We start from the raw sequence: 21015 nt of genomic DNA, 5'->3' as shown, positions 1-21015 counted from the left end.
GCATTCAAGGTGGCCATCTTAAGCTTTTCAGCAGAAAGGCAGAATATAAATGTTCTAATGAATAAATAAGCATTTGGCTGGCAGTTGTAATGGTTGAAAGGGAGTGTCTGGTTTTTGCCAACAGAGAGGGTTGCAGCAATAAAGATCAGACAAGACACAATATTCACAGATGGCAAATGGGGGACAGCTGCAGCAATTACACCTGATGGCCTGTGTGTCTTCTTCCCTTGCTCACCCTGTGTTGTGCTCTGTCCCAGCACCCCAGTTTTAGAGTGGACTTTGGTGTTGGGTGTTCATGCCTGGAGTCCTGAAGCAGGAGGAGAGCTGTTAGCAATGTGCTCAAGTTCCCATAAGTGTTCAGGAGGCAAATATTTTGTGAACTGCCCCTTTTTGGTGCAAAATCCCCCTTTTCAGTGCAGAGTGCATTCCTGTTGTTCAAAGGGCCTTTTCACCAGAGTTCTCCCTTGTGAGCTGTGAGGATGCCACGAGGCCAGAGAGATAGTGTTCCATGCCACACACCCTTATCATCTGACCGGTGTTCTCCCTGTGTGAGGTTTACATACACACAGGTGTGCTGTGTTTGGGTGTTGGGAACATTCTATGCTCTGTTGTGTCAACATAGGTGGTGGTGGTGGGCAGATGTATTTAAAAAATGTTCTCCCACCCATTGACTTCAATGAGAAGATTACATACACAAGCCCTTGACCTGTGTAATAAGAGTATCATTAAAAGTAGTGGGCTTAAGATATGGTGTAACTACATCCCATCTAAATCTCTGCCTCATTTTCTGCCCCTCTACCACTGTAACTTCACTGGTGGAGCATCTGTGTTAGTGTTGCTGACTGGGGCATTCCACTGGTGTAAAAGTCGTTCTGCCAGCCTAGCTCCATCTTTGCTAAGACCTCTCTTCAGTTTAGGATTGCACCCTGAATCTGTTTTTGAATCTTTTTGAAAGCTTCATTGGGTGTTACATAGTGGGAAGATGGGATATAAATCCTCATGCCCTTTCTTCTTCTTAGGGTGCCGTCTCCTGTCAGAGGTTAGCTATCATTACAGCTATTTTTGTTTTTGACTCCACTGCTCTGGATAGTTGTATAGAAGTAGAGCTGAATCATTCCCTCAAATTCTGTTTGTCTTCTTCCTGTTGATCTTTTTCCTTCCATTTCCCCTTGTATAATGAGTTGGAGTATGGCATATTTCTCACCTTGGATAATTTGACCAAGGTATTATAACATTCTTCTCTTGATGGTCTTTACCAATTCTGTTTGTTTGCTTACTCTGCACAGTACATTCTCATGTTTTATTCGATCACTCCACAGTATTTTCAGCATGTGTCGGTATATCCACATTTTGAAGGATTCGATTTTCCTCAGATTGTTCTTTTTAAATGTCCACACCTCCACTCCGTAAAATAATATGGAGAACATGTAGCATCTTACCATCCGAATCCTTACTGCAAGATTAAGTTCCCGATTATATAATAATTGTTTCATTTTAAAAAACGCTGTTCTTGCCATCTCTACTCTTGTGTTTATCTCTTGTGTTTGTTCGTTTCTTTCACTGAGCTAAGTTCCTAGGTATTTGTAACTCGCTCAATTGGCAGATTATTTATCATAATATTAAATGCAATAGGAGGCTTTGTGCTCATCACCATATATTTTGTTTTCTTAATATTTATTTTAAGCCCATACTCATTACTTACTTTATTAATCTGATCTAGTAATTTTTGTAAGTCAGATATATTATCTGTCATTACTACAGTGTCATTAGCATATCAAACTATGTTAATTATCTTTCCATTAATGTTTATGCCAGCCATTCGTTCGGCAAGTGCTTCATGAAAGATAGCTTCAGAATATAAATTGAACAGCACAGGTGATAAGACACAGCCTAGTCTTACTCCTCTTTGGATCTGAATTTCTTCAGATAACTCTCCATCTACACAAACTGAGGCTGTTTGATTCCAATACAAATTTTCTATAATCCGATTCTCCTGACTATCAGTATCCGTTTTTCTCCGTATGTCAGTTAATCACTCATGACGAACTTTATCAAATGGTTTCTCATAATCAATAAATCCCAAGTATGAACAAATGAATCTTTATTCATATCAAAACATCTTTGAATTAAGATGTTAACTCCAAATAATGCTTCTCTTGTTCCCATCCCACTTCTAAATCCAAACTGCGTTTCACTTAAAGTATATATAATTCTAATTTCTTATAAATTTGATTGTGAATAATTTTGAGAAATATTTTTAATGCATGGCACATAAAGCTGATTGTTCTGTATTCGGAGCATTCTTTAGCATTGTCAATATCCCTTATGAATATACAGTGGAGGTGAGGAATAGATTTAAGGGATTAGACCTGATAGACAAAGTGCCTGAGGAACTATGGACACAGGTCCGTAACATTGTTCAGGAGGCAGCAACTAAATCCATCCCGAAGAAAAAGAAATGCAAGAAAGCAAAGTGGCTGTCTGATGAGGCTTTACAAGTAGCTGAGGAAAGAAGGGAAGCAAAAAGGAAGGGAGAAAGGGGAATATATACCCAACTGAATGCAGATTTCCAGAGAATAGCAAGGAGAGACAAGAAGGCCTTCTTAAATGAACAATGCAAAGAAATCGAGGAAAACAACAGAATGGGAAAGACTAGAGATCTCTTCAAGAAAATTGGAGATCTCAAGGGAACGTTTTGTGCAAAGACGGGCATGATAAAGGACAAAGAAGGCAGGGACCTAACAGAAGCAGATGAGATTAAGAAGAGGTGGAAGGAAGACACAGAAGAACTATACAGGAAAGATCTGAATGCTGGGCTCACTGCTAGGCTTATGCTCACTTCACCAGCAAGTGCTTGGCTCACTACTAGTCCTTTAGAGGTGGCTGTTTTGTAATCCAGAGATGGTTATTTTGTAATCCAGAGGAGGCCAAAGTGCCAAAGGTCTAAGACGATCTCACACAATACCAGGAAAAAGGGCAACAAGCCAGTACCACAATGCCAACTAGAGATGTTCTTCTCTTTCCGGGTCCAAAATGACTCAAAGAGCTGATGAAATCTGTGTTAGGGCACATCCAGCATTGTCTGGTTTGAGGGCATGTTGTCTCCAGGGGGCAACACTTTCATAGAATCATAAAATAGTAGGGTTGGAAGGGACTTACAAGACCATCGAGCCCAACCCCCTGCTCAATGCAGGAATCCAAGTCAAAGCTTTCTTGCAGTGGGATGTAGGGATCCAGGTAGGCTGTCTTTGCAGCTTCAGGCAGCGTGGGTGGTCAACAGCACCTGATGGGATCTTCTCCCATGAGGCCCAAGGGAAGACTTCTTCTGATGGACTTTGATGTAGACTCAGTCTCTAGGCTACAGGTTGTGACACTGTGTCGTAGGAACGTCTGGAAGCACTTTTTAACCTGTGAATGGAAAGCCTTCACACACTTCATTAATGCTTGGCAATAGTTCAACACAGTCTCATCCCTTAAATGCAAGTTAGTAAGATGTTCTTTCATAGGTGCTGAAGACGGGATTCTCATGGGCACTGAGCACAGTTTGTCGGTGTGAAGTGGCATGTATGTTTGTCAGGGCCAAACGTAGAGCATCTGGCCACTTAAGTCCAGTTTTAGCACAGATTTTGGCTAATTTGTTCTTTAAGACTCCTTTTTTTTTTCTACTAGCCCTGCTGGCTGGGGATGGTAGGGGCATTGGAAATGCTGTTGAATTTGCAGTGTACACACAACTACTAATACGTATTTAAAAGAACAACATTTCTTCATCTGAATTAAATCTATTTGCACGTTAAAAGAAAGCTTACACGTCTCTTAACTCTTGGTTCAGTCACTCTGGTTTCCAGGGGAGCGACAGGGTGCCATACTTTGGGGCTGGTTATCTGAGCAGGTGGTGCACTTTCCCCCCCTCTCAGACAAGAACAGGTAACAGGCCAATTCACTCAGGATTCTACAGAGCAAGTCTCACTAAGTTAGAAAACTGCCAAAAAGTAGACACACTGCTGGCCCCCCTTCACCAAGGCCTTTGTCTTTTGGCCACAAAATAAGTTTTCTCACAGTACAGAAAGAAGCATTTCTTATCAGTTAGGATGTATACAGTGCGAAGAGCGAATACAGTGCATTATTTTAGCTTCTGTGAGTAGGAAAAAACATGGCTTTCACTCTATGTGAATACAGCTATGAGAACAAACTCTAAAATCATGAAAATTGCTAACTTTCTAGCAAATCAGTGTACTTGTGCTATTGATCACTGCGCATTATCACCACATGATTCTGGGCAAATTCATACCTGACTGCTTGCCAGTCTTATAGAACTAAAACTAATACACTGTTTCCTTGAATTTTCACAGTCTATACGCAGTTGTTTATTAAACAATTAAAACAAATCCTAAGTCATTAAGCAAAAAGACAAGGCAAGAAAATAACAACTAACACAACAATGGAACAATGCACAACACATAGGATTTCAAATCCACTGTTACCTCAGTGTACAAATATATCTCACCAGTGACTTTCAATAAAAGTTTACACTTACTAAAGTGATTTTATTCACTTTAAAATCTCATTCTCATCTTGACAGCATCATTCTAGCACATGCAGCATCTCTCAACCAACAGTGGATTCCTGCATTGAGCAGGGGGTTGGACTCAGTGGCCTTGTAGGCCTCTTCCAACCCTACTATTCTATGATTCAGTTTAGCTTGCATTTTCTTCTTTGTGAAGTAACACTTACTGGGACACACAGAAGGTTGAGCCTAAGCTACAGTACCTGTTCAGTTGTTGTTGTTCTGTCATTAAGTCGTGTCCAACTCTTCGTGACCCCATGGACCATGGCACGCCAGGCCTTCCTGTCCTCCACTCTCTCCCGGAGTGTGCTCAAGTTCATCTTCATTGCATCGGTGATGCTATCTAGCCATCTTATCCTCTGCTGTCCCCTTCTCCTTTTGCCTTCAATCTTTCCCAGCATCAGGGTCTTTTCCAGGGAGTTTTCTCTTTGCATTAGGTGGCCAAAATATTTGAGCTTCAGCTTCAGTATCTGTCCTTCTAAGGAGCACTCAGGGTTGATTTCCTTTAGGATGGACTGATTTGACCTCCTTGCAGTCCAGGGGACTCGTAAGAGTCTTCTACAGCACCACAGTTCGAAAGCATCAGTTCTTCGGCGCTCAGCCTTCCTTATAGTCCAGCTCTCACAGCCGTAGGTTACTACTGGGAAAACCATAGCTTTGATTAGACAGACCTTTGTCAGCAAGGTGATGTCTCTGCTTCTTACTAGTAAGAAGCATAGCTTCAGCTTGTGATCGACAACAATTCCAAGATCCTTCTCGCTTGTAGTGTGGTTGAGCCACGTATCCCCCATCTTGTAACTGTGCATTTGGTTTCTTTTTCCTAGGTGCAGAACTTGGCATTGATCCCTATTAAGTGTAATTCTGTTGTTTTCTGCCCAGCGCTCCAGTCAATCCAGATCACTTTGAATTTTGATTCTGTCTTCCAAAGTATTAGCTATCCTGCCCAATTTTGTGTCATCTGCAAATTGGGTCAGCATTCCCTGCACCTCCTCCTCCAAGTCATTCATAAAAATGTTGAAGAGCACTGGGCCCAGGACTGAGCCCTGCGGTACCCCACTCGTTACCTCTCCCCAGTTTGAGAAGATCCCATTGATAAGCACTCTTTGAGTTCTTCAAGTACTTGAAAGATTGTCACAGAGAAGAAGGCCAGGATCTCTTCTTGATCATCCCACAGTGCAGGACACAGAATCATGGGCTCAAGTGACAGGAAGCCAGATTCCGGCTGAACTTCAGCAAAAACTTCCTGACTGTTAGAGCAATACGACAGTGGAACCGATTCACTCGGGTGGCAGTGGGCTCTCCCACACTGGAGGCGTTCAAGACGAGGCTGGACAGCCATCTGTCAGGGATGCTCTGACTTGGATTCCTGCACTGAGCAGGGGGTTGGACCCGATGGCCTTGTAGGCCCCTTCCAACCCTACTATTCTATGAGTCTATGATTCGTGCTACAAAGACCTCCCTGCCCTTTTTATTAAGAGGTTTAACAGGCCCCGCTACAGCTGCTCTCTCAGTCCCTGCTATAGTGCAGGAGCCCTTGTCTGTAGTCCTCACCTCTGGACTTTTATCTCCATCCCCCACAGGATTCAGTTTAAAGCCCTCCTGATCAAACTCACCATGACCTCCCCTGCCCATTCTGTATCTGATCTCTTAAAAGCTTGATGAGGTGGTGGGTGGGTGGGCAGGGTGTGTGTGTGTATTTTGGCACATACATTCATGTGTAAATACAATCAGTTAAAATGCAACAAATATAACCTAGGAGATATTTAATATCCTACTTCCCAGAAAAGCCAGAACAAATCTGACATGTCCTAAAAGTTGGGATTGGGCTTTGGCAAATAATCAGGAGCAGGGTAGTGCAGGGTTGTGGAGAAAAGGCTAGGTATGCCTCATTGAGTGCCCTGTCTTTGTGACCAAGCCTAAGCACATGTAACTGAAACAAGCACATCTTCTTTCCCTGTTTACTGTGGCCTCCACTTCCCTGTCCTTCCTCTGTAATTTCCCGTGTCATATTTTAGATTGTAAATTCCCTGGGCTGATGGTGCTATATATATTGATAACAACAGCATCAACATTTTAATTGATGCCGTTCTTGTTATATCAGCAGAACTAGCCCACTCAATGCCTCCTTGTCACCATCAGGCTGGGGCTGCAGGCATGGGTGTCCACAAGAATTTTTCACAGGGTGGGGAGCTGCACAGTGGTATGTGATTGTAATTCACATTCTTAGTGCAGTTTGCTACCACATGCATGTGTATTTTCCATGTGTGCATGCACACACACATGCTTTGTTGCTTAGCATCACATCCCATGACATTTAGAGCCTACACAGAATAGCAGAAACCCCTGGGGATTTGACAGCACCGATGCACAAGAGTATTATAGCCAAGTTTCATGCAAGAGGCATCATGAACTCCAACAAAACTTTATTTGGAGTTAGGGATATAAAGGAAATCATAACTGTATAGCAATCTCATGTTGGATATCTTCTATTTTTAGTATAACATTGACAGCTTCACTTGACTTTTCAGGACAGGGGTCCTCATCTAGAGTGATTTCCTTCCTCTTGGAAATATTGTCAAACACGGTGTAGCAGTGGAGTCTGTGGTGAGTGTCTTTAGCAGTGGGAGGAAAAGTGGGGCGGGGGGGGTTGATCAGGGTTTGGGGTTCTAGAGGAGCCTGGACTGTTCGTTTTACTTTTCACATTGCTATCAGCCACTTTTCCCATCAGCTAACATAAAACAGCTTGCACATTACTTGCATTTGACCTGTATAAATATTATTTTGGAATTGCTCATTTCCCCTGGAACTGCATGTTTTGTGTCTGATTGCACCTTTTCCAAAGCCCTAATAGCCCTGTGGTAAGGTCTGCCCTTTCCAGTAGGTCTGGTGGCTGAGCAGTGACAAGGCCTGGGCAGCCAGTTCACCAAGGGAGGTAGACCAGGCCACTGCCAATGTTGTACCTCTGCTCTTTTCTCAGTGGGGACACTGAAGCCCTCCGTTCTTTCCCTGGCCCCGCCATGAAGAGGGTGGTTAACAGAGGGCGAGGCCTGCTCAGCTTGTGGCCCACTCCTAGGCTTTGCTCTCCAGGCAGCACGCAGGGAGGTCGGGTGCCTTCACAGCAGGGTTCTCAATTGCCACATCGGGAAACACTAACGCCCAGAGAGCTGCACGGCACACTGCCCAGCGCCAAGGCCTGCGCTAGGAGAGGGAGGGAGAGGCCTCACCCAGGCCTCCTGCAAGAATGAACACCCTGCAGTGGTTCTCCTAAAGCTGTGTACGTACACACATCACACCCTCCGCCCTTACACAATGCACTACTGCTGTGCGCACCACGCACTTGCACTGCCCCTACAAACCCAACATGCCAGGAGACTGGATAGCAACAATGGACTACACTGCAGGGTTGTCATACACTCCCCGCCCAAGTAAAATGGGCATAATAACACAGGGCTACTTTCGCAGGGCTGGCGTAACCTACCATTGCTGAGCCACAGCCCTGCCTGCTGCAATATGGGTGCAATGGTGATGAACTTTATCTGCATGCATTGCTAGGGCATCTAAAAAAAATGTTTACAAACTCAGAAAAAAATGTTTAGTGTGACCCGAGTTAGAAAGATCATGAACTTTGCTGCTACCTTTTCTTTTGGGGTCGACACACGATTGCCTGGTGACAGCTGCAGTAAAATCCTGGATTTCTTAAGTGTTTTTATGGGTTAGCAATAGCTTCCCTCAAAATGGGTTAAAAATGAAAAAAGGTGTGTCTGCCATTGCTACGACTTCATTTATTGGCTAAAAACACTGAATTCTCCAATCACAGGAACAGGCCAGTTTTTCATAAAATAAATGGGCAGAACAGTGGCTGACAAAAATCAAACGGCAAGGCACCAAACCCAGAAAATTCAAAAAGAAACTAGTTCTCAAGAACACCAAAAATGGACATTTATTGCAGCCCCCGACAGCCTGAAACAATAAGCTTGTTCTTCACGGGCGACCTGAAAACGGGCTAAAACCGGTGGCCGGGATGGCAGCGGCATCTCTCGCACCATCAGGAGAGCCGGTGCGGAAGAGTCGCCCTCCTCGCGTCCCTTCGGCCGGTTCCCAGGCGCGGGACGGAGGGGCGGCCCTCCCTCGGGCGAGAGCCTGCTCCGCCCAGCTGGGTGCCCCAAGCTCCCGCCGAATGTGCTCCGCGGAACGGCTCTCGTCGCCCCTTCGTTCCGAGCAGCGGCTGCGCGTTCCGCCGGGGCCTGGAGGCTTGCGCTCGCTCCGGCTTCCAAGAAATGCGAGCCGGGGGCTCCGGCGGCCCCCCGCTGCGCCCCCGGTTGCGGGCAGCAGCTGCGCGGGCCGGGCGGGGGCCGCCAGGCTGCCCCTTCCCGCTGCTGTGCGTGGCGCCGCCCAGGTTTCCTCCGGCCAGCGACACGCCCCGGCCGAGCCCGCGCAGCGCACGCCGGCCGGCTCCCCCGTGTTCGGCCGGCCGCCTCCGGCCCAGCGGCGCTCGCAGCCTGCGGGCAGGGCCTCCTCCGGCCCTCGCCTCGCGGGCAGCTCGGTGCGGCGTCGCGCCCCCGGGCCGCCCGCTCTCGCGCCTCCCGGCCTCCCGAGGGAGGGGCCCGCTGGGCGGGCGCGGGGGGAGGCTGCGGCGCGGCTCGCGAGGGGTTAAGGCGGCCCGGCTCCTCCCCCGCCGCCGCCGCCCCTCGTGCGCGGACAGCCGCGGCGGCGCGGCAGCCCCGGCCCACCCGGCGTCGTCGGCGCGGGCCTCCGAGGGCGGCGCAGGGGCGCGCGCCGGGACCGGCGCCCGGCATGGTACGTGCGCGACGGCGGCGGGGATCGGGGCTCCAGGGGGCCGGCGGCCGCGGGGCTTCGGCTCCTGGCAGCAGCGAAGGGAGCCCGGCAAGAGCCCGAGCGCCGCGCCGCCCGCCGGAGCAGGCCGGGCCCCCCATGGGCGGGGGGCTCGCCCGCCGGCCGGCCGATGTCGTCGGGCTGCGCGCCGTCCTGAGCGGCGGGGCGCCTGCGGGCGGCAGCCTCGGTCGCTCCCTCCGTCGTGGCCTGGCGGGGCGCGCGCCCGCCGGGGAAGGGGCTGCGAGGCCGCGCGCGGGAAGGGCGAGGCGCCCCGAGGACCCGCCGAGCTGCCCGGCCGCACAGGCCGCCGGCCCGGCCCGGGAAGGGAGCGGCGCTGGCTGCGCGCGCACAACTGCGGCAGACTGCCGGGCGGCGGCCCCTCCCCGAGGTCGGGCGCCTGCCCGCGCGCCAGGCCCGCTCGCGGCTGCTCCCGGCGCCGCCCGGGGGAGGCGGGGCTCGTGCCTGGCGCGGCGTCCCGGAGCACCGGCGGCCTCCGTCCGGCGGCGCTTCCCTGGGACGCTCGGCGGGTGCCCCGGCAGCGCCTCCGCCCGAAGGGGCAGCCCGACTGGGGATGCCCGGCGTCGCGGCGGCCCCGTAGCCCCGGCGTCGGCGCCGCGTGCCGGCCCGGCGCTCCCCGGGAGGCGGCCGCTCGCGGGGCTCGAGCATCCCTTCTGAGCCGCCGCGCTTGCCAGGGTGGCCCCGCCAGGGGAAGGCCGGCCGGGAAGCGGCTTTTCTAGCTGCGTGATGCCCAGGATCTGGAGCTGCGGCAACATCCGCGCGAGGACGAGTCGGCGGGGCGCAGAGGTGCGTGGCCGTGGCAGGATTGTGCCCCAAGCGCGGCGTCGCCCTTCTTGGAGCCCCTTCTATGGGGGTGCAGGGGGAGGCGTTCGAGTTACACAAACCTCTTTTTGTCAGGAAGAATGGAAAGGAAGCCAAGTTTCAGGATGCAGGACAAGGCTGGGGGCTGCTGATGCCGAAACATCCAGCCCTGGCACACGGTTGCCCGTTGCGAAGTCTTCAATACCGGAGGAGAAAATCCATTGACTTGCCAGAAGGCTGGAGGGAGCCAGAAGCCAGGATGTCTACGACATCAGTGTGCAAGAAGGTTGGGGACTTTCTCCCCAGACACACAGACAAGGATGCTGTGCAGGTTCTTTTAAGGGCAAGGACTGGGAAGCCAGAGAGGGGATTGTTGTGGGGAAGGGTTGCACCCCATCTGCCCCCTTCTCAGATCTCAAAGGGTATTTGTCCGCTGCAGTCTCAAGGTAGCCAGGGCAGACCCACGCAGAAGGCTCCTCTCAGCTAGCAGATTGAAGGCCCCTGGATGCAAACAATGGTGCATTCATGAAGATATGCACCAAGGAACAGTGGGGGAGAGATTGTGTTATTTTATTCGATTGTTGTATTGGTTACCTTGAACATTTGTATGGAAAGGTGTGATAGAAATGCTTCTCATAAATAAATAAATAAATACCAGAACTGATTTTCTTAAAATCAAAGAATAATTTGTTTTTCTTGGGGCCTACTGAAGTATTTAAGAAATTATGAAGGTAAGAGCTCTGCTAGAGTAACTCCCTTATGAGGAATGGTTACAATGTTTTTGGCTGCTTAGCTTAGAAAAAAAGTGACTAAGGTGACAGAAGTGTACAAAGTGATGCGTGGTGTGGAGAAAGTAGCTAAGAATGTTTTTCTCCCTTAAAATGTAGTGATGGCCACCAAGGTCGGCAGGTCAGCAGTTCGAGACCCGAGTGCCGCGTGACGGAGTGAGCTCCCGTCTTCAGTCCCAGCTCCTGCCAACCTAGCAGTTCGAAAGCAAGAAATTGCAAGTAGATAAATAGGTACCGCCTCGGCGGGAAAGGTAACAGCGTTCCGTGCACCTCGGTGTTCAGTCATGCCGGCCACATGACCACGGAAGCGTCTTCGGACAGCGCTGGCTCTTCGGCTTAGAAACGGGGATGAGCACCGCACCCTAGAGTCGGACACAACTGGTTGGGGACACCTTTACTTTACCTTTTTAGACAAATTAATGGGGAACGCTATCAAGGGCTACTGTACTACCTCCAGTATCAGAGGCACTGTGCCTCTCTATGCCTCAAGCGGGAGGTTGCACAGTGGGTGTCTGGTTAGTCACTGTGCTGACAGAACGCTGGACTTCGGCCTGACCCAGCATGGCCCTTCGTTCTTGAAGAAAATGATCAAGGGGCTGGAACAACTCCCCTGTGGTGAAAGATTGCAGTGTTTGGGGCTGTTAGCTTAGAAAAAGGGCGAGCAAGGAAAGGCGTGATACAGGTGCCTGGTGTGGAGGAAGTGGGTAGGGAGACATTTTTCTCCCTCTCATAATACTAGAACCCGATATGGTTATCTCATGAAGTTCAACGTTGGGAGCTTCAGGACAGACTTTCCACACAGCACATGGTTAAACTATGGAATTTGCTACCACAAGATGTGGACACCAACTAAAGCTGTAGTCTGGGAGTAAATTCCATTGAACTCAATAGGGCTTGCTTCTAAGCAGGTGTGTAGTATTGAACTATTTGATGGCGTTAAAATTGTTTGATGACCAAGTCAAGCCATAAGGCTATCAATGGCTACTAGTCACGAAGGCTACCTGCAGTTTCAGAGGCTTCCCAATACCAGTTGCTGGGGGGGGGGACCACAGGAGAGGGCTCTTGCCTTCATGCCTGGTTTGTGGGCTTCCCATGGGTCATCTGGTTGGCCACTGTGAGAAGAGGATGGGTTAAATAGACCTTTGGGGTCCAAAGGCACTCTGGGAATTGGGAAAGGAAGATGGTGGGTACAACTGGCTGGAGATTCACTCTGCAACATGCCCAGTCTTACTGTGCAAGGTTTCAAAAAAGGTCATTGTTCCATGTGGGCCCACAGACCTCTGGCCTAATAGCACCATGGCCACTTCACTGCTCACCTTGAATTCCAGACCATTTGTGGATTGAATTTATATCCTGCATTTATATCCTGAGGTGGCTAGCAGCAAACAAGATATAATGGAACGTAAAACAATTCTATACAAAACACGCAGGTGAAAGCCAACTGAAAACGATGGTGGCGGCTGCGGCAGCTAAAGCGGATCAGCTTGAGAGGACAAATTAAAAGGTCTTTGAATGGCATTGGAAGTGGGGTGGAGAGGGAGCCAGGCAGCGTGCAGCGTCTTGGGAGGCCTTCTCTTGGGTCCCTGCCAAAGGTGCTTTGGACACTGGCAGGACACAGACATCATCCTCCCCCAAAGACCTTGAAACCCAGGCAGATTTGTGTGGGGAAGGAGGTCCTTCAGGTAATCCAGTCCAAGGCATTTAGCTCTTTATGGGTAATAACCAGCAGTTGGACTGTGTCCAGAAACAGACTAGTGCCAGCGAAGCTCTTGTAACAAAGGAGTCATGTGCTTCCTATAAATGGCTTTAGTCCATAGCTTGACTGTAGCATTTGGAACCAGCTGAGGTTTCCAAAGATTCTTCAGAGCCAGCCTCATGAAGACTGACTGCAGAAACCCCAACGAGATGTAAGGAAGGCATATGTCACCATGGCCAGATCAGACAAATCCAGGAATGGGTGCCTGAGTTGTGCAAATACACTCCTGGCCACTGCCATGTGTGAACAATTAGGTTCTAGGCTGGATTCAGAAGCACACTCAAACCTGAGTTTTCTAGGGTAGAATCATAGAACGGTAGGGTTGGAAGGGGCCTACAAGGCCATCGACTCCAACCCCCTGCTCAATGCAGGAATCCAAGTCAGAGCATCCCTGACAGATGGCTGTCCAGCCTCGTCTTGAGTTTAAGGGAGAAGTGTATTAGATTTAGTTTCAGAGAAATAGCAAGCAGTCAGGTGTGAATTTGCCCAGGAGCATATGCAGTAATAATGCAGTAATCAATAGCACAAGTACGCTGATTTGCTAGAAAGTTGGCAATTTTCATGATTTTAGAGTTTGTTCTCATAGCTGTATTCACGTTGATCGAAAGCCATGGGTTTTTTTTTGTTTTTTATTTATTTATTTATTACATTTATATCACGCCTTTTTTCCTCAAGGAACTCAAGGTGGTGTACATAACCCTCCTCCTCCATTTTATCCTCACAACAACAACCCTGTGAGGTAGGTTGGGCTGAGAGTATGTGACTGGCCCAAAGTCACCCAGTGAGCTTCCATGGCCGAGTGGTGACTAGAACCCGGATCTCCCGACTCCCAGTCCAGCACTCTAGCCACTACACCATGCTGGCTCTCCTACGAACACAATAATAGAACCATAGAATCATAGAATAGCAGGGTTGGAAGGGGCCTACAAGGCCATCGAGTCCAACCTCCTGCTCAATGCAGGAATCCAAGTCAGAGCATCCCTGACAGATGGCTGTCCAGCCTCATCTTGAATGCCTCCAGTGTGGGAGAGCCCACCACCTCCCTCGGTAATTGGTTCCATTGTCGTATTGCTCTAACACTCTGGAAGTTTCTCCTGATGATCAGCCGGAATCTGGCTTCCTGTCGCTTGAGCCCATTATTCCGTGTCCTGCACTCAGGGATGATCAAGAAGAGATCCTGGCCTTCCTGTCTGTGACAACCTTTCAAGTACTTGAAGAGGGCTCTCCTATCTCCCCTCAGTCTTCTCTTCTCAAGGCTAAACATGCCCAGTTCTTTCAGTCTCTCTTCATAGGGCTTTGTTTCCAGTCCCCTGATCATCTTTGTTGCCCTCCTCTGAACCCTCTCCAGTTTGTCTGCATCCTTCTTAAAGTGTGGTGCCCAGAACTGGACACAGTACTCCAGATGAGGCCTAAGCAGTGCTGAGTAGAGGGGAACTAGTACTTCCTGGGATTTGGAAGCTATGCTTCTATGAATGCAGGCCAAAAGAGCATTTGCCTTTTTTGCAGCCACGTCACATTGTTGGCTCATATTCAGCTTGTGATCGACAACAATTCGAAGATCTTTCTCACTTGTAGTGTTGTTTTTGTTTCCAGGTCATCGCTAAGCTTTTGTGAAGCCACACTGGCTTCTTCTGTTGTCTTCCACCTTTTCTTCTTGTTGGAATTGTTTGTGATTGTGCCTTGAGAATTTCCTTTTTTAAAAGCTCCCACCCATCTTGGCCCCTTCATGGATCACTGCCTTGTTGTGGCGAAGGGGCTTGCGTAACTCAGTGAAGCCATAAGCTATGCCGTGCAGGGCCACCCAAGACGGACAGGTCATGGCAGAGAGTTCTGACAAAATGTGGTCCACTGGAGAAGGAAATGGCAACCCACTCCAGTATTCTTGCCAAGAAAACCCCATGGAACGTATCACAAGGCTAAAAGAGATGACGCCGGAAGATGAGCCCCTCAGGTCGGAAGGTGTCCAATATGCTACTGGGGAAGAGCAGAGGGTATTTCCAAGTAGCGCCAGAAAGAGTGAAGCGGCTGGGCCAAAGCCGAAAGGACACTCAGCTGTGGATGTGTCTGGTGGTGAAAAGAAAATCCGATGCTGTAAAGAACAATATTGTTTAGGAACCTGGAATGTCAGATCAATGAATCAAGGTAAGCTGGAGGTGGTCAAACATGAGATGGCAAGATTGAACATCGACATCTTGGGAATCAGCGAACTAAAATGGACAGGCATGGGCGAATTTAATTCAGGTGACCATCATATCTACTAATGTGGGCAAGAATCCCTTAGAAGAAATGGAGTAGCACTCATAGTCAACAAAAGGGTGGGAAAAGCAGTACTGGGGTACAATCTTAAAAATGATAGAATGATCTCAGTACGAATCCAAGGCAAACCATTCAACATCACAGTAATTCAAGTCTATGCGCCAACCACTGAGGCCGAAGAAGCTGAGGTTGATCGGTTCTATGAAGACCTACAACACCTTCTAGAACTAACACCAAAAAAAGATGTCCTCTTCATCATAGGGGATTGGAATGCTAAAGTAGGAAGTCAAGAAATCACCGGGATAACAGGCAGGCATGGCCTTGGTGTACAAAATGAAGCAGGACAAAAGCTAATAGAGTTTTGCCAAGAGAACACGCTGATCATAGCAAACACTCTTTTCCAACAGCACAAGAGGCGACTCTACACATGGACGTCACCAGATGGTCAATATCGAAATCAGATTGATTATGTCCTTTGCAGCCAAAGATGGAGAAGCTCCATACAGTCAGTAAAAACAAGACCTGGAGCTGACTGTGGCTCAGATCATGAGCTGCTTCTTGCAAAATTTCGGCTGAAATTGAAGAACGTCGGGAAAACCACTAAACCGTTCAGGTATGACCTAAATCATATCCCTGATGAATATACAGTGGAGGTGAGGAATAGATTTCAGGGATTAGACCTGATAGACAGAGTGCCTGAGGAACTATGGACGGAGGTCCGTAACATTGTTCAGGAGGCAGCAACAAAATCCATCCCAAAGAAAAAGAAATGCAAGAAAGCAAAGTGGCTGTCTGATGAGGCTTTACAAGTAGCTCACGAAAGAAGGGAAGCGAAAAGCAAGGGAGAAAGGGGAAGATATACCCAACTGAATGCAGAGTTCCAGAGAATAGCAAGGAGAGACAAGAAGGCCTTCTTAAATGAACAATGCAAAGAAATCGAGGAAAACAACAGAATGGGAAAGACTAGAGATCTCTTCAAGAAAATTGGAGATCTCAAGGGAACATTTTGTGCAAAGACAGGCATGATAAAGGACAAAGAAGGCAGGGACCTAACAGAAGCAGATGAGATTAAGAAGAGGTGGCAAGAATACACAGAAGAACTATACAGGAAAGATCTGAATGTCCCTGATAGCCATGATAGTGCGGTCACTGAACTTGAGCCGGACATCCTCGAGAGTGAAGTCAAGTGGGCCTTAGGAAGCATTAGTAACAACAAAGCTAGCGGAGATGACAGTATTCCAGCCGAGCTATTTAAAATCCTAAAAGATGATGCTGTTAAAGTGCTGCATTCAATATGCCAACAAATCTGGAACACTCAACAGTGGCCACAAGACTGGAAAAGGTCAGTTTACATTCCAATTCCAAAGAAGGGCAACGCCAAAGAGTGTTCAAACTACCGCACAATTGTGCTCATTTCACATGCCAGCAAGGTGATGCTCAAAATCCTACAAGCTAGGCTTCAGCAGTATGCGAACTGCAGACGATACCACCCTAATGGCAGAAAGCGAAGAGGATCTCAAGAGCCTCTTGTTGAGGGTGAAAGAGGAGAGTGCAAAAGCTGGTTTGAAACTCAACATTAAAAAAACGAAGATCATGGCATCTGGCCCCATCACTTCCTGGCATATGGAAGGGGAAGAAATGGAAGCAGTGACAGATTTTACTTTCTTGGGCTCCAAGATCACCGCAGACGGTGACTGTAGCCATCAAATTAAAAGACGCTTGCTCCTTGGGAGGAAAGCTATGGCCAACCTAGACAGCATAGTAAGAAGCAGAGACATCACCTTGCCGACAAAGGTCCGTCTAATCAAAGCTATGGTTTTCCCAGTAGTAATGTATGGCTGTGAGAGCTGGACTCTAAGGAAGGCTGAGTGCCGAAGAATTGATGCTTTCGAACTGTGGTGCTGGAGAAGACTCTTACGAGTCCCCTGGACTGCAAGGAGGTCAAATCAGTCCATCCTAAAGGAAATCAACCCTGAGTGCTCATTGAAAGGACAGATAATGAAGCTGAAGCTCCAATATTTTGGCCACCTAATGCGAAGAGAAAACTCCCTGGAAAAGACCCTGATGCTGGGAAAGACTGAAGGCAAAAGGAGAAGGGGACGGCAGAGGATGAGATGGCTAGATAGCATCACGGATGCAATGAATATGAACTTGAGCACGCTCCGGGAGAGAGCGCAGGACAGGAAGGCCTGGCGTGCTATGGTCCATGGGGTCACGAAGAGTCGGACACGACTGAACAACAACAACAACAACAACCCATCTTGGACTCCTTTTCTCGTTAGCGTCGCTTGCCATGGGACCTTCCTGATCATTGTTCTGAGTTTATTAAAATCACCTTTCCTAAAATCCAGGGTACGTGTTTGACTACACTCCGCTTTTGCTTCCCTTAGAACCAAGAACTCAAGTGCAACATGGTCGCTTTCCCCCAGAGTTCCTGTAACTGCTACTTGATCCACTAAGTCATCTCTGTTGGTTAGGATCAAGTCAAGGATAGCCGATTCTCTAGTTCCTTCCTCTACTTTCCGTAGGAGGAAGTTATCCGCCACACAAGTCAGGAATCTCAGGGGGGCCATGTTTTGCAGAATTTGTCTCCCAACAAATATTGGGGAAATTGAAGTTCCCCATGACTACTACATCATGCTTCTTGAAACACTGGCTATTTGCTCTTCAAAAGTTCCATCCTCGTCTTCTCCTTGATTGGGTGGCCGGTAGTAGACTCCGACCACCATGTTCATTTTATTCTTTGCTCCATTTATTTTAACCCAGATGCTGTCGATGGGGCTACCAAGCTCCTCCTCCTGTATTTCTGTGCAGAGATATGTATTTTTCACATACAGTGCAACCCCACCTCCCTTTCTGTTCCTCCTGTTCTTTTTGAACAAGTTATATCCTTCAATTGCTGTATTCCAGTCATGAGAGTCATCCCACCAAGCCTCAGTCACACCTATCAAGTCATAATTTCCCCCCTGTATTAAGAGTTCAAGTTTGTTCTGTTTGTTTCCCATGCTCTGGGCATTAGTATATAGACATCGAAGACCATGTGCTTCATAGTCTGGCTTTCTTCCTACATGTTTGTGAAGACTGTTATCGGGTGCTGTTAGAGCTGTTCTCTCCATTGCGGTGCATGAGCCTTTGTCCTTTGTTACCCCCAAGTTTGCGTCTCCCTTCCCCATAGGATTCAGTTTAAAGCCCTCCTGATGAAGTTCTTCATGCTGTGGCCAAACACATTCTTCCCGGCTCTTGCAAGGTGCAACCCGTCCCTTGCCAACAGTCCATCTTCCAGGAAGTGTAGCCCTGGAATCCCAGGATCCAGATCTCAGAATCCAGATCTCTCGCGCTGGCACCACCTTTGAAAGACCTGGGTAGGTCTTTCATGACCTACCCAGGTTTGTATAGGTGGCTTAAGGAAAATCCTGCCTTCTTCCTACAATTTAGCAGTCAAGTTAACTGTAGGCTGAAATGATTCTGGGAGTGTTGTGGAGTCATTCCTACCTCCTTCATTATTTGCACAATTTATTCCTTTGAGTGCAGCTTGCACAATCCAGACTGCCACGATCTCCGACATCTTCACTCAGTGTCCCAAGTTCTGTAACTGTGTGTGATGCACGCTGGGGCTACAGTGCTAGGCGGCGGGGGTGGGGGGGAGTTAACCCTTTCTTGACTGCTATTTGCCTCATTAGGGAAAACTCAGTATCCTAAGCAATAGTGCCCCTTTGCACTTGCTTTGGTGGCCTGGACACACTTCCCACCGCCATTCCACCTGGCCGTGGTCTGAGCTCTCCTTTTCCTTCTCTGTGAATGCTTTTTTAATGCACACCTTTGCCTATTCAATATTGACAAAAGAAACATTTTCCATTTTATCTGTTCCAGGTTTGTTCCTTAGACTTCAGAACAGCTGCTTTGATGGCAGATATTTATGTATGTATTTATTGCAGTTTATAAGCCACTTTTCAGCAAAGGTTCCTCAATGGTGTGCAATAAAATAAAAATAACAATGAAAAGCAAAGATAGGTATGTTGGTCCATAAGGACATTTTGGAATAACAATGGGTCAAATTTAGCTTTAAAACCATCTAAATGTGGACTGTTTAGCACTCCATAGTGCTAATATGGCCTCTCTTTTTTTGTAAAAATACTTTTGGTTCATACCTTTGGCCATGGTATCCTTCCAGAACACCTCTCTGGACTAGGAGGCAGGCCATGAGAGTGGTCCTGCCCCTTTCTGGAGGGACCGCTCTTCCATCTCATGGCTATTGGCCTTTGTGGTGCCTCAGGGTTGGGGTAACTTTGGGGTGCCTCCTTTTTAATATCTACATGTGTTATTTGTACTTCAAAATGGTTTTAATTTTCTTTTGTAAGCAATCTGGGGAAGGCTTTTCCCTGAAAGGCAGCATGTAAGTACTTCAAATAAATAGTATTTCTGGAATCTTGCTATCATTTAGTGAGGCATTTGCAAATCTCCTCTGCCCATTTGTCCATCTGGCCAATTTAATCAGCTAGGATGGGCAAGTATCAAGGGAAGACAGGTTTAGTAAAAAAAAATCTCCATGGATGTCAGGCTGAATGTGACAAGCAGGAACCTCAGGCCCACCCACAGACTCTTCAGTTGAGCAGACCGAAACACTGAGCGGTTGCATTTTTATGCCACCCAATACCCAAAGCTTTCTGGGTGGTTAACAAATAATGAGTAAAACCATAAAATACACAAATATAATAAAAGATAATGTAAAATACTGAGAAAATTTAAAGAGCCACAGAATAAAACTAACGTGAAACCAACAGCAGAGGACATAGTCCTTTGCAGAGCTTATTTGCAGAGCATTTAGGACAATGGTCACAGCAAGCCTTTGAGGGTTCTTCCATGCAGTCATGAGGGCCAGAATGTAGCAGGCCTTTTACCACTTGGGAAAGCTCCGCTGGACAACACCAAAGTGGTGGCAGGGAACTGAGATGTCTTTGCTGCCCTCGTTGCCATGGTATAGACCCCAAAAGGGCCTTTTGGCACTGAAGCAACAAACATTCCACCCCAAGGAAGCCCAGCACCAGCGCCAAGGAAGTCCAGTCAGCTGCCTCTTCCATCGTCCTCTGGGCAGCCACAATGCCCTGGTTCTGGACACAGTTGATTTGCCCTTGGGCAACATCTGGTGCTCTTTGAATGAAACCTTTTCTATGTCTCTCCAGGTCAGAGGATCCTCCGTCACCAGAGTGAGGACCTGGATACAGTCATCCTAGTAAACCCAGACGAGCAGAGCGCTGTGTCAGAGGTGAGCCCGTGGATCTGAGGCCAGCAGAGCTGGGCTTTGCGGGTCAAGCGTTGCTGCAATAGAATGGCCCCAAACCTGCCTGCTTCCTGCCCTTTGCGTAGCCCAGCTACGAAGTAGCCCATTGTGAACTGCCCTGGGATACATATTTGGGAAGGGGGGTATAGAAATGCCTTCAATAAAGCCACTCTTGACTGCTCAGCAGAGGCATCCAGGCACCGTCTTCCAGAGGCCAAGCTGCTTTCCTGCTCTTCTTCCGTGCCTGTAGCTTTATTTAACTGCAGCGCACAGCTTCTCCTGACCAGGCAGGATTTGGGCTCACTGCCACATCTGGTGTACTTCTCTGGCCTAGCCTGCTTCTTCCCCTGCTGGAGGCTGGATGATGCAGCGGTGTCACTGACCATTCACTAGATTTCAAACACAAATGTGTTCAGACAGGAAGCAAAGCTGCTTCTCGGTGGTTCCATCTCTCCAAACTCACACACAAGGTCTGGCTTCACCAAAGTGGGAATAGCTGGTGTCAGGCCTAGAACTTGCAGATCAGGAGCTGAAAAACTGTCTCTCATGTGAACAGGTCCGTTCCTTGATATGTGACCCTTCTGCCCACAAGCTGCTGGTTCTGTGTGGGCAGAGCTCTGACCAAGAAGGAGATTTGATCCTGCAGACTGGGATCTTCACCTTCCAGAAATTCACAGAAATATTTGCAGATCCAGAGGTAAGCTTGGTGGGTGGGTAACGT

The 21015-nt window shown here is 48.3% G+C and overlaps 1 protein-coding gene across 2 annotated transcripts in view; it reads left to right on the top strand.

Annotated features, from left to right (window-relative positions):
- Positions 1-21015, top strand: part of MAP1A (microtubule associated protein 1A) — a 69169-nt gene that overhangs the window by 31078 nt on the left and 17076 nt on the right. For both annotated transcript variants that reach the window (XM_084817806.1, XM_084817805.1), the window contains exons 3-4: positions 20197-20279; positions 20851-20991. In XM_084817806.1, coding sequence (XP_084673932.1) covers positions 20197-20279; positions 20851-20991 — 224 coding nt within the window. The remainder of the gene's footprint in view (positions 1-20196; positions 20280-20850; positions 20992-21015) is intronic.

This window comes from Heloderma suspectum, chromosome 11, assembly GCF_057233095.1.
Source record: "Heloderma suspectum isolate Gila_16-S chromosome 11, 16-S_ref, whole genome shotgun sequence".
Taxonomy (NCBI): Eukaryota; Metazoa; Chordata; class Lepidosauria; order Squamata; family Helodermatidae; genus Heloderma; species Heloderma suspectum.
Note: the sequence above shows the minus strand (reverse complement) of the source record. Positions and strands in the feature narration are given on the sequence as shown.